At 37.2% G+C, this 14,097-nt stretch overlaps 1 protein-coding gene across 18 annotated transcripts in view; it reads left to right on the top strand.

The window, feature by feature from the left end:
• Positions 1-14,097, top strand: part of PLEKHA5 (pleckstrin homology domain containing A5) — a 277,031-nt gene that overhangs the window by 169,874 nt on the left and 93,060 nt on the right. For 11 of the 18 annotated variants that reach the window (XM_059185918.1, XM_059185935.1, XM_059185920.1 and 8 more), the window contains 4 exons: positions 1,833-2,298; positions 5,880-5,963; positions 8,524-8,643; positions 9,450-9,503. In XM_059185918.1, coding sequence (XP_059041901.1) covers positions 1,833-2,298; positions 5,880-5,963; positions 8,524-8,643; positions 9,450-9,503 — 724 coding nt within the window. The remainder of the gene's footprint in view (positions 1-1,832; positions 2,299-5,879; positions 5,964-8,523; positions 8,644-9,449; positions 9,504-14,097) is intronic. The other 7 variants (XM_059185923.1, XM_059185925.1, XM_059185930.1 and 4 more) reach the window with 2 other exon arrangements.

The raw sequence follows: 14,097 nt of genomic DNA, 5'->3' as shown, positions 1-14,097 counted from the left end.
TATGAACTTCATATTTAAAAAATAGTTGTGATGTTTTATAATGAAATAATTTTCACTGCTGGAAAGAAGCATATGGGCTATTCAGATTGTGATTCATTTTGTAAAACTTTATGAAAGGCTTGCTTTTAAAGTTCTGATGGAAAGAAAAGAGGTTTAATATTTAGTCAAATAGTAGATCCCTGCATCTGTGAGCAGAGCTTTTAAGTTTCTTTGTGCGTGGCAAGCACTGTTAAGACGCATGGTGCCTTAATCCATTGTTCTGCGTGGCAGAATCCCAGGGACAGGGTTTTCATGGTGTTTGACAGGCAGCTGCTGGTGAATGGAGCACCAAACCTGATGAAGGAGCTCACAGTGTTCATTTCTTAAGCTTTCACTTAAAAGTAAATCACACTTTGCTTAATTTGAATTTCTTTGGGCAAAACCACTGAAGGAAACTAGTTTTTTGAAAAACAGGTCTCAAAATGCTAGAAAGCGTATGGGCTAAAAATAAATTTACTTGATAATAACCTAACGTTTTATTAAAATTCTTCAAAGGTGGTTTCAAAGATGGCAGAAGAGCCTTTTAAACGTTGTAATCATTAATTAGCCTACTCTTAATGGTCATATGGTATGTTAACAGTTCATGTTCCATGTACATCTCTACAAGAGGGTCCAGCTCACAGATTGTGAATGCTTCAAGAGTACTGATGGAGGTGTTTGATGCAGTAGTTTCTGAAATGGAATTTAAGAATTAGTTTATAGACAGTTTTTAATTGTATATTAGATTAACAGTGTTTGTCCCATCCTTACATGTTTATAAATAATCTTTTCCCATATTTCCAAACTGGATATAAAGTTAGTATTTATATTATCATGTATTCTTCTATGATACAGTTCAGTGCTTAGTACAGAGCTTTTGCGTATTTTCTCTATAATAGTTCTTAGATTTGTGAATAACCAAAGTTATTGAATTTGTAAATGACCAAATCAAGATATGTTGGGGTAAATTGCTTTAGTACTAGGACAGAATTTCTAGGATGTCATCTATTTCTGTGACTGACGCGCTTCTTAAGCAGGTAGACGTGGGGTTGCCAATTCTGGACTTTTTCCAGTTTCTAGCTTTAGTGTGACCAGAGATGGGAATACGAAGGAAGACCAAGCAGAGAAAAAAATAGGAAATACGTGTGGTGAGAAAGCAGCAAAGAAGTGAACCTTTATGCTGGTTATATCAGAGTACTGGGTACCTTTCTCCTTCGCTCCAGCCCCAGAGGCATCCAGTGATTAGCCTTGCTTGCAGTAGCCCTTGTGGGGATGGTGGGGGAAGGGGAGGGGGAGGCAAAATGACCAATTCTGAGCAAGCCTGTTACAAGTGAAGACTGTGAGAAGCTGAGGAACAACCAGCATGATGAAGGAAATTTAGTTTAGGGGGAAACAGTTGAAGGAATTGGAAATAAATATTTCAAACACATAGTAAGACAGGGAGTTTAGAACTGTAAGATAGTTTTGTGATCAAATCATCTTATAGATAAGAAAACCAAATCTCCAAAAGTTTCAGTATTTTCCTTTTCATAACCTAACTGTATGTTACGTGAAGTCTTTTATGTAAATAACAAAGATGTTTTTTACTTAATGTAGTAAATTCATCAAACTGAATTTCATAAAAAAGTTAAAATCTATTCATGAATATTTTATATCCTGTGTAAAATCGTGATCAACTTTTTAAAAGTAAGTCCCAGTATATATATTTTACTTACCAGAAGGGGGGAAAATGTACTCTAATTCAGAATCTAGAAAACAACTCTCTTGTTCATGTTTACACTTCAATTCTTTTTTTGTCTGTTTATTTGTTTTAGAGTAATTTCTTATCAGACATTACCAAGAAATATGCCAAGCCACCGAGCCCAGGTTATGGCTCGCTATCCTGAGGGTTATAGAACACTCCCAAGGAACAGCAAGACCAGGCCGGAAAGTATCTGCAGTGTAACCCCTTCCACTCATGACCAACCAGTAGGACCTGGAGCAGAAGAGAAACGGAGATCAATGAGAGATGACACAATGTGGCAGCTTTACGAGTGGCAGCAGCGTCAGTTCTATAATAAGCAGAGCACCCTCCCTCGTCACGGTCCTTTGACCAGTCCCAAAACCATGGTTAATATTTCTGATCAGACCATGCACTCTATTCCCACATCACCTTCCCATGGGTCAATAGCTGCTTATCAGGGATACTCCCCTCAACGAACGTACAGATCAGAAGTCTCTTCCCCAATTCAGAGAGGAGATGTGACGATAGATCGCAGGCACAGGGCCCACCACCCTAAGGTAAGCTAGCTGCTCATCTTGCATAAACTACTGCTTTATGGATGCTCTGTTATTTCTGTCTATACTATGCCTTCTTTTAAATGTGAAAGACAAGTCGGGTGCCCGGGTGGCTCAGTGAATTGAGCCTCTGCCTTCGGCTCAGGTCATGGTCTCAGGGTCCTTGGATCAAGCCCCGCATCAGGCTCTCTGCTCAGTGGGGAGCCTGCTTCCCTTCCCCCTCCCTCTCTGCCTGCCTCTACTTGTGATCTCTCTTTCTGTCAAATAAAATATTTAAAATAATTAATTAATTAGAAAATGTGAAAGACATGAATATAGGGAGGAGGTAAGTAAGCAAGGCAGCTCTTCTGTTTTAAAAACTAAGCAAGAATAATCTGCAGTGTCAGAATCTCACATATAAAAACCTAAGCTTGCAATGCATTGTCTCTCAAGAGCACAGAACTAGCTATTTTGAGCAGATGCTTTATGCACTGTTCCGTGCTGGACAGCATAGCTCATCAGCCGTCCATGTAGGTTAAGCCCACTTGGGTTTTTATTGGCTCTTCCACACACTTGAAAATACGACCCCTGCCCCCTTCCAACATACCTGCCTTCGTATATCAGGCTCGTCCCGCTCTTCGCTTAGGTAAGTGCTGACCTCTTCTTCTAACCAGCTGCTTGTATGGCTTATCGAAATATCTCCTTAGACGGCCCAGTTTAATATCAGAAGAATAATGTACCAAGAAGCCCTGGTGTATATTCTTGTTTAAAGATTTATTTATTTATTTATTTGACAGAGAGAAATCACAAGTAGGCAGAGAGGCAGGCAGAGAGAGAGAGAGGAGGAAGCAGGCTCCCTGCTGAGCAGAGAGCCCGATTCGGGACTCGATCCCAGGACCCTGAGATCATGACCCGAGCCGAAGGCAACGGCTTAACCACTGAGCCACCCAAGTGCCCTATATTCTTGTTTAAAATTAAGATTCAGGGGCGCCTGGGTGGCTCAGTGGGTTAAGCCTCTGACTTCGGCTCAGGTCATGATCTCAGGGTCCTGGGATCGAGCCCCACATCGGGCTCTCTGCTCAGCGGGGAGCCTGCTTCCCTTCCTCTCTCCCTGTCTGCCTCTCTGCCTCTCTCTCTCTCAATCTCTGTTAAATAAATAAGTAAATATTAAAAAAAAAAAAAGATTTAAAATTAAGATTCACATAGGAATCATGTTTTAACTTGTACTTGCAGTTGGTTTAAGCATTGCTTAGTAGATTATGAGTGCACTTAGTGTTAGTTAGCTTCTTAAAATACTAAAGCCGTCGTCTCAGTCAGCCTACACGCAGCCAGTTCTGTAATGTCTATCCTAAAATGAAAAGGAAATTTTCTGTCGTTTCCTTTTTAATTCTAAAGAATTTTTTGCTTTATACCATTTTAAAATGTACCTTTTAGTATCCTTTTGACAGACTGAATCCTTCAGTTGTAACGTTACATAAAGTGTATATTTGATTTTTCCATAAATAACCATTAGAAATTAATAAGTCAATCAGGATTTTTTTCTTTCTTTTCTTTTTTGTTTTTTTTTAAGTTTTTATTTATTTGACAGACAGAGATCACAAGTAGGCAGAGAGGCAGGCAGAGAGAGAGAGAGGAGGAAGCAGGCTCCCTGCTGAGCAGAGAGCCCGATGCGGGACTCGATCCCAGGACCCTGAGATCATGACCTGAGCCAAAGGCAGTGGCTTAACCCACTGAGCCACCCAGGTGCCCGAGCATCCAACTCTTGATTTCAGCTCATGTCATGATCTCAGGGTCAGGAGATCGAGCTTCATGTTGAGTGTGGAGTCTGCTTGTCCTTCTCCCTGTCCCCCTCTCTGTGCACATGCATGTGCACTCTCACTCCTTCAAACAAGTAAAATAAATAAAAACAATATTCAAGACAGATTACTCTAATACAGTTGATTAGTGTGTGGTTGAAAAGTGTTCTTCTGGTATTGGTATTAATTTATCATCTGTTTCAATAACAAATAGAAGATGACTGTGTCCTTGCTATCTAGTTCCTGATCAACTAATGTCTACTGCTTCTCTCCCCAAAAACTTCTTAAACATTGCCAAAATTTTCTTTCAAAGTGTCCTGTCGTTTCCCTTGATGTGATGAGTGGTTCCCAAAGTATGTCCATGGATCTCTGAGGGTTCCCATGACCCTTCCAGGGAGTCTATAAATAAGCTCAAAACTGTTTCTACAATGGCAATAAGGCGATATTCATTTTGTTACCATTTTCTAAAAGCACAGAAACAATGGTGGGTTTTGGTACCTTCACATAAATCAAGGGAGTGGCTCCAAACTAGTGGTGGTCACTGTAAGTTCCTGTGCCACCCACTTGCAGTAGAAATAAAGTAGCAGTTTCACTTAGAAATCCCTTTGATGAAGCAGTAAAAGATAATTTTATTCATCTTAACCTTTTGTTATATGTCATTTTAATTTTCTATGTCATGAAATGGGAAATATGTTGAAGACATTTTTCTTGCATACCAAAGTGCTAATATTAGGGTTGACTCACAGAAAAACATGCGTGCGTTAGAGGTGCAAGCTGGACTAGCTCCTTTTTTCATGAAACACCACTTTTACTTGGAAGAACGAATGATAGACAAACTCGGTAGTTGTTCAGACTCAGTATTTGACAGACACATCTCAAAGTGAAATGTTATCCTGTCACTTCCAAGAAAACAACTAACTGTATTTGTCACTGATGACAAATAGGAGCTTTCAAGCAAAAATTAGAATTTTGGAAATGCTGTATCTGCCACTGTGAGCTTGACAGCTTTCCGGCGCTTCAGGATCGGTGGTGGTGTTAACAGATGTGTGGTGTGATACTGTACACCAGTGGTGCCAACATCTGCATAACTCACTGATCCAATATTTTCCTCACGAACAGTGTTTGATAGTACAGAATCAAAGATGGGTAAAAAACTCACTTAGAGCATAAACACAAGCCTGCTTTGTTCTGTTGCACTTTGCAGATACCGCATTTTTTTTTTCTTCACAAATTGAAGGTTTGCACCAGTCCTTCTGACAAAAATGTCAGTGCCACAGCATTTGCTCACTTTGTGTCTGTGTTACATTTTGGTAATTCTCACAATACTTCAAACCATTTTATTATTGTTTGTTACAGTGATCTGTGATCAGTGATTTATAATTCACTGGAAGCTCAGACAATGGTTTGCATTTTTTATAGTAATGTATCTTTTAATTAAGGTATATGCATTTTTTTAGATATAATGCTATTGCACACTTCATAGACAGCAGCATAGTTTAAACATAACTTTAACATGCACTAGGAAACCAAAAATTTCATTTGACTTGCTTTATTGCAGTATTCACTTAATTGTGGTTGTCAGGAACCAAACCCACAATATCTCTCCTAGTTATGCCTGTAAGCCAGTAGGTATTAATCTAACAGTATGAAAAGTTCATTGATGCAGTTTCAGATACCATTTTGCAACTGACTTTTAATACCTACATTCATAAGCAGTAATAGCAAATTTTCAATGATATTTTATAATGTAAAAAGATTCTCGTCACTGACATTGACCACAGAACTTACATTGTACCCTTATTTTCCTAGCATGTCTATGTTCCTGACAGGAGGTCAATGCCAGCTGGCCTGACTTTACAGTCTATTAGTCCCCAGAGCCTCCAAGGCAAAACGGTGAGTTGTTGTTTTTATTTACTGTACCATGATTTATATATGTGCTGCACATGATAGCACATATCCAACAGAGCTTCTAAGTTTGAAAAAGGGGTTCCTCCCAAAGAAAAACTGTTGCAGCTTTTGTGAAAGAGAAGCTCATTAGAAGAATCGGAGATCATGTAACCATTTCATTGTCAGAATGGATATATTTCCCTAAATGTCTGAATGCCTAAATATAAGATTATATTTTCAGATTTTATTGTATAAACTGAGAGGGTTTGTTTACTTCATTGAATGTTAATTCCCTTGTTCTTAAAACAGAAGTTGGAGTAGTAGATTAGTGGAACAAACCCAGCAGGCGACCATGTGTAGTCACACTCAGGCCTCTTAAGAAGTTTCTCCTGTGAATTTTTATACAGATTAACTACTTTAGAAGGGAAAAAACTGATTTACATATTTATGCAGAGAGAGACTATAAAAATACACGAGGTGTTAGCAAGTACTTAGCATTATCATTTCATCCTCAGTATTATGTTCAAATTGAGAAGGAGCTCTATCACCAGGACACTATTATTCTTCTCATTAAAGAGAAAGGAGGACTTTTCATTACATCGTTTAATTTTAATGGCATTCTTTTATCTGTGCTTTAATGTCAGTAGGTAATCTCAGTTCCAGTGAAGATGTGATTTAAGGATCTAGATAGTTGTTCATCATTTGAAATTGTCCTCCTGAAGGAATCAAAACAAATTCATGTTCTGTGTGTTTTGCAGACATTGTTTTATTTCCTTTTTCATCCTTTATGTGCTTAGATATAAGGAAGATATTCTGACTTTAAGCTACTGGCAGCTTATTTATTAAAGGTTATAAATATTACTTGATTAAAACTAAAAACTTTTAAATGTTGTAATTTTTACATATTAGATTGTTGATCTGACGAAGAAACAGACATCCGTCATAAGATAATGCTAATAAGTATCATATTATGAATTTTTATCTTCTTCTTGCTCCCTCTAGTGGATATTTAGGATAAAATTTACTTATTACTTCCTTTTGTGCAGGTCAAAAATGTGCCTGTTTTTATTATGCCTCAAAGTTTAAGTATATAGGAAACTTACTGGAACCTTTTGTCCTTTTGAAAATCTCTTTATCTTTTTAACTCAGCAAATAATAAACCAGAGTCTCGAGATTTCCTTCTTTCGGTCACTCTGGGTCTTAGAATATCTAAATCCCTTACACAACCCCACCTGCTCTGTGGCAGGACCTCAAGAGCTTGATATGGTGATCTTAAGACGGACAACCCCATAGTCCTGAGGTCACCAGATGTGGTTGGCATCAGAGCAAAAGTAGCTCTTTTCCTGTTATGAAATTTCTTCTTCAGGACATACACACATATTCTTTGACTCCTTAATGTCTTATCCATGTCGATGGCTCTTTCTAAAGAATCCCATAGTAACTGCATTTTAATTCTGAGATTTTTCTCAACGAAGGCAATAGTTTTTAATATAATTTCATATAACAGTTAAAAATTTCTTCTGTCCCTTAAAATTGTTGTATAGAGAAGAAAAAAAGAACAGCAGCAAATGAACAGAATAGAAGAGAGCTCATGTTAACCCTGTGGTATAGGCAAGACAGATCCATCTCAGGAAGGCTTTTGGTCTAGAATTTTCAAGTGCACACCACAGCCCTCAGGTGATGAGTCTCCCTCTGGCCTTTCTGCAGTTTTTAATCATAGCAAAGTTCAGAGAAAGACCAAATAATATTTTATGACCTGTAAGACTGCCAACGACCATACCTTATTGCATTTCTAACAAAGAAAAATATGTCAGATTGGCCTGTTAAGGAATTTTATCTGCCTTTGAAAATTTATCTCCCTAAGGGATCATAGTAACCAATCAGGAATCAGAAGTTCTCTGCTTGCCCCAGAGTGTGGGAAGAGGGTTTATATACTCATGGAACCTTTCTCTTTATATAAAATGCTGTCTTTTTTTTTTCCTTAGAAAAAAAAACTGATCTTTTGGTCATTTAAAATATCCTGTGAATCCCCTAACAGTGACATTTAATAATATAACTGGGAAGCAATTAATAGTTCCCAGGTACTGAGTTTAATGGCATGAAGATATCATCCAAGTTTTACATGAAGTTTAATTCTTTTTATTTACCTTCTGTTCCCTAAAATAGAGTGTTGGACACGCAGGTATTGTTCTGTTGCTGTAAAAGTCTTAGGCGTCATTTTAGAATATCTTTGAATAATAATAATTTAATAGCTCTTAGGTACAAAACTTTATAATGATTTTCTGGCATTGTGCTTTTTTGTACTTAACACTTAATTCTCTCTTGAATTCTGAGAAAATGCCTGAATATACTGTTGTTCCGCTGTATCTTTTAAGTAACACTGTTCCTTCTATTTCTCTAGATATCTATGCATTTATGTAGGACCTATCATCATAGTGCCTAGGCACTATGTTTGATGTCAACCATAAGAGGAAACTTGCCAAGAAATCTTGGTTTAATATCTGTCACTTAAGACAACAATTAATCTGTTTTCCACTGTTTGGATTCTTAAATTGTACTCCTTCAGCCAGAGGAGCTTACGCTGTTGCTAATAAAGCTGAGACGGCAGCAGGCCGAACTGAATAGTGTCCGGGAACACACGTTAGCACAGCTCATGCAGCTGAAACTTGAGGCCCACAGCCCAAAGGTCAGCTATTAAGAGTTTTGTATGTGTCGTCTGCCATTACCACTGATTCTGAGCCACTCATTAATCAGTTTGATCGGTGTTGTTAGTGTCGAGCATGAGCCCATACAATCATTGCAGCGACATTATGATCTCCTATTGACCCTTTGAGAATTCACTTGTTTATACTTATTAAAGGGACACACGGGTAGGATGAATTTCTTCTTAGCCTTCCAACCCGCTCACGCACCAACTTTTGGTCGTGAGATAGGAAATGCAGACAGACTTCAAAACAGTGTTATTCGCTGTATACTGTAGCTTCCACATCTGATAAAGCATATTGAAAAATGGTGTAATTCCTGGAAAGTAGTAAGTTGAAAATTGATTACACTTGTAGTAACACTGCCTTTTAAATATCAGAGATTAAGATATTTCTTTCATTCTTGATTAAAGAATGAACACACGTAAACATTTCTCAAAGGGTTTAATAGACTCTGGTTATATGAGAAACATCCAAAGAAGTAGTACTATGGTGCAGAAAAGTATTAACATGTAAAACTTCTAACACTGAGTCTGCTAAAGCCATTTGAAGGATTTTTCTGCTTAATATATTAGCTTCTGTGCATGTCTACTTAATTTCTTACAAAACTAAGTGTAATTTTATAATACGTCATCTGTACAATTTACAGGGGAGCATGTATGTGAAAGTTGTGTACTGTAACATATTAGATTGGGGTAAACTACCTGTTTTTCTTATTTCAAAATTGACTTTTTCATGAATTCTACACCCTCTTTCTCTATCCCTTTGTTTCTTGATTGATGCCTACTAGAATGAAATTCTTTCACATCATCTTCAAAGGAACACCATATATTTGGATCATCAGGTGGGATTTGTAGAATTTTTTTTGCTTATTATACCTAACAGAACCTTTGAAATGTAGTACAGTTTTCCAGGCTACTCCGATATTTTGGTCATTTAAGCTATGAGCTAATAGCATGACTTTTACAAGTGACAGAATAAGATTCTTAACAGGGGAATTCAGAAATACAAAACAAACAACAACAACAACAAAAACAAGTAGAAAGGATAGTTGTGAGTGTTAGGGGCAATGCAGATGCTGGGTCACAGGAAAATTGAGAGCCTGAATTCTCTAAACTTCCGTTTTCTCATCCCAAAACACTCAACACTCATTAAGGCTTATCTCCGTTTGGAATTGACCTAAGTAAAGAAATAGGTACCAGGCAGTGAATGCCTCGTTGGAAGACTGAGAGAGGGGTGCGTGTGGTGTTCTCTGTATTCCCAAAGGGAGATTTAACTATGGATGAGAAGTGCGGTGGTCATTTTTAATTGCATAACTTTGGTCCTTATTTGCCATGTGCTCCTGGTGTTTGGTCTTCACTAAACTGTATAGAGTCAGTTTTACAGTGACCTATAGTTCCTTGAATTACCTCAGTGGTAGCAGTGGGTATGAATGGCAGTTCATGACTAGGGACTGACACTTCCATATTTTAGTTTTTATGAAACTCTCTTTTAATATTTAATTTTAATTTGATGAGAATTTTTGATATGTTCTTAGACATAGGATTTCTTCCAGTGAATGCATTTTTTATCTATATAAATTAAGCTATAACGTGTTTTAGTTTGTTTCAAAATGTTCAAACTTAAATATTTTAACAAATGGAAGAGGTTACTATGGAAATTGTTGTAAGACAGATGTTTACATATTTATAGTTGCCTGCTTAAAACAAAGTAATAATGTGCTAATTTAATTTAGTTATATTTAAAGAGGGATTTTGCATTAGGATAACCCTTTAAAAGATGTTCATTTTTTTAAATTTTTAAAAGAAATATACTTAAGATATTTAAAGTATAAAAAAGTATATTTAAAAAATACTTTTCTTTATATTAATGAATTTTAATAGTTTATTTTCCCACAACATGTTTTCATCATGATTTTGTCTATGGGAATGCTTTAGAAATCAGCATTTCATGACTCCAGATTCCAGTCTCCACCCCAGAGACCGGTACTGTTGAAATTTAACCACGGTGTTAAATTATACACTTTGAAAGCAGTCTGATAAAGACACGTTAGCCAGTGAAATGGTAGAAGTAAGTCTTCCCTCAATATGTGACATTGCCTCTAAGATACATGGTAAATAACTTTCATAAAAGCTCCTTTGCCTATAAAGCTAGAGATAGTTCTGAATAATAGTGGGATACTACAAAAATTAGGTGTAAACCACAGTATAATTGTGAGTCTGAAGTTCTATAGTATCTCTAGAAATAAACCTAGTGATTCACTGTGATTTATTACTTACCTCCGTAAATGAAAACTGGAAGTACAGAGACCTCAGCCTTTCGAAAATCACAGCACTGACAGCTGGCGCAGTTAGTGCAGGCGACTCTTGATCTCCCGGTCGTGAGTTCAGACCCCAAGTTGGAAGTAGAGGTCACTTGAATAAATAAATAAACTTAAAAAAAAAAAAAACCCTAGGAAGGTTCAGGTAAGTATATGGAAATACCATTTGCTAAGGTGATTCTCCTCAGCTGCCTTTCCCAGGTTGAGCTCTTTGCCCAAGTGACCCAGATTCGACTGAGGTTTCTGTTCCCATTGGTCCTCTCAGCACTCTGCCGAGTCTATGCTGTCAGAAAGGATAATGCTAATAGTCCTATTGGTGGCTTCCAAAAATGTCAATTTTTCACTGATCCTCTCTTTTCCTTCTACATGTCAGTAGAGATTTGCCAGTAATTTGCCTTTTTCTTATTTGCCTTTATTTCTTAGATCATGAAATAAAGTTATATTGGTCCCATTTTTAAATCTTGTAGTAACGAAAAGAATTATGATAATTATTTGAATGCTTATTTGCACAGAGTAAGATGATTTCTAATGGGAAAAAATGGGCCATTTTTAGATATAATTAGACAATTTATAGAAAAAAGGTGGTGGCTTTGCCCAGAAATTTAGATATGCCTAAATAAATATCTTTAAGGTTTCCTAAAGAAAATCTCTCTTTAAATAAATGAAAAAAAAAATTTTGTTTTAAATAATTACATTTAATGTAAATGAAATATTTACTTTTGAACTATTCTATATTTCAAATCAGTAGTAAGGTTATTATGTTACAGAAAAAAGTCTTAATAATTTTGAGCTTTAATGAAATTTTTTTCATTCAGCTCAAACATTTCCAGCTTTTAAAAAAACATTTCCAGCTTTTAATCTTGTTACTGCCAGTAACCTATTATAGATTACCAAATCTGTTGTTTTTGTTGGCATTATTGGTTGCCTGGTTTATAAACTGATTCACCAGTTTTTATATAACTACAGATTGGAAAGTAGATTTTAAAATCTGAAAGTCAGAGGAAAAGGCTCTGGTCACATTTTATACTACATATCGTACCAAATATGTGCTAATTAATACTCACTTTCAACACCTACTCTCCTAGCTCAGATCATTAGAATAACCTAAGGTCGGGGGCGCCTGGGTGGCTCAGTGGTTTAAGCCTCTGCCTTCGGCTCAGGTCATGATCTCAGGGTCCTGGGATCGAGCCCCACATGGGGCTCTCTGCTCAGCAGGGAGCCTGCTTCCCCCTCTCTCTCTGCCTGCCTCTCTGCCTACTTGTGATCTCTCTCTATCAAATAAATAAAAATCTTTTTTTAAAAAATTGTTTAAAAAAAAATAGAATAACCTAAGGCCAGCAACAAGATGCATTCTCTCTCTTGCCCCTTGTGAGATAGTCAAAAGAAAGTTTTTATTGATTGAAGTTCATGAAAAATAGAGCTGAGTATAGTCTCTGGGTTGCTTCAGAGGTAAATTCATTTCTGTTATCACTAGAATGCTTATAGTGTAACAGATGAGAAATAAAAATGCCTTATCTGAAATTCTGAGTATCTACATTTTACACACAGTCAGTCCAAAAGTCTTGATTCTGGTCCCTGTAGCTTGAGCAATATAATTTGACTTCGAATTAACCACCATTTTGAAGATGAGTCCTTTACTGAAGTGTTTTTAACAATAACAAAAGCCATACTGGGTGCCTGGGTGGCTCAGTGGGTTAAGCTGCTGCCTTCGGCTCAGGTCCTGGGATCGAGTCCCGCGTCGGGCTCTCTGCTCAGCAGGGAGCCTGCTTCCTCCTCTTTCTCTCTCTCTCTGCCTGCCTCTCTGCCTACTTGTGATCTCTCCCTGTCAAATAAATTTTAAAAAAAAATCTTTTAAAAAAAAAAAAGCCATACTAATTATGTGGTGGGATTTTCTTCTGCTTTTTGTTTCATTTTGAAGTATACTATTATTTACTCATGCTTCTACAGCCCAGTTAGTAGACTGTTCACAGTCTACATTTATTAAGACTAGCCTAGGTTTGTCATTATTGTGAATTTTAAGATAGCCTATGAACATATAGTAGTGCTAACTGGATATACTTTATGTACCCCATTTAGGTTTTATTTAGAAAATGAGTAAGTACATAACTTTTTTGGTCAGTCATGAAGGGAAGACTAATAGCAATGAGGAAATGAGAATGTGTCTATCCCTTTATCCATTTACCTCACCCCTATTTTAGCTCCTCCCTCCATTTGTTTCTTTCTTCCTCACACGCTTTTTCTAATTCTCCCTATTAGTAAAAAGGGGCTGTGAGAAAATTTAGATGGTGTCCCCTTTCTCTTCCTAAAACCTTCCTGCCAGCTTTCCATGTAGGCAGTGATAACAAAATGAGATGCTAGGAGCTGAAACAGGCAATGAGGAGGTAGCTACTAGGAATGGACAGAGGCTCGGAGAACTTGGAACTCGGCTTCACAAGCCTTTTGTCAGCACGCTGCCTCCTTGTGGGTAAACCAAACATGTGGCCTACCCTCTCCACCATCAGCGCTCTGACTCTGTTACAGCATTCCAGTGACCAACCTCCTCCTCTAAGAATACTTGCCACAGTAAATGGAGATTGACTTCTGCAGATCTGAGCTTTACTTGCACTGGACTGCAGCAAGTATTTTTCTCATGTTTCAGATATAAAATTTTATTGTAACATTAAATAGCTTTTACAAATTGCCCTTAAAATTAGGGCATTCTCCCTTTACCCCTCTCCCTTTAAGAATCATTATGGTTACTTGTAGCAGAAACATTTGCTTTAGAACGGAAAAGGAAGAGGCATACCTCCATCAGCCGCATTTGTGTTGGGGGTTCCCTCTTCCCCATGTACTCAAAAGCTCTTTGTGAACAGAATATTCCTCTGTTCCAATAATTAGTGAAATTGATTTACTTCTACCCAGCTAGAGCTGTGTCCTTGCCACTAGAACATATTTAAGTCCTTTCCGAATATAGCATCAAAGAGTATATTCTTTACCAATCAGATGGCTAAAGGATCTCATTATCTTCAAATTCTCATGGAAAAACTGGAAATTTCTCCTGACAAACCAGTTTGCCATAATTAAAGAATTTTCCACAATAAAAGAAAAATACAGCCCACGCATACCCATGGTTTTCTTT

This window comes from Mustela lutreola, chromosome 8, assembly GCF_030435805.1.
Source record: "Mustela lutreola isolate mMusLut2 chromosome 8, mMusLut2.pri, whole genome shotgun sequence".
Taxonomy (NCBI): Eukaryota; Metazoa; Chordata; class Mammalia; order Carnivora; family Mustelidae; genus Mustela; species Mustela lutreola.
This window is presented reverse-complemented; position numbering and strand designations above follow the sequence as displayed.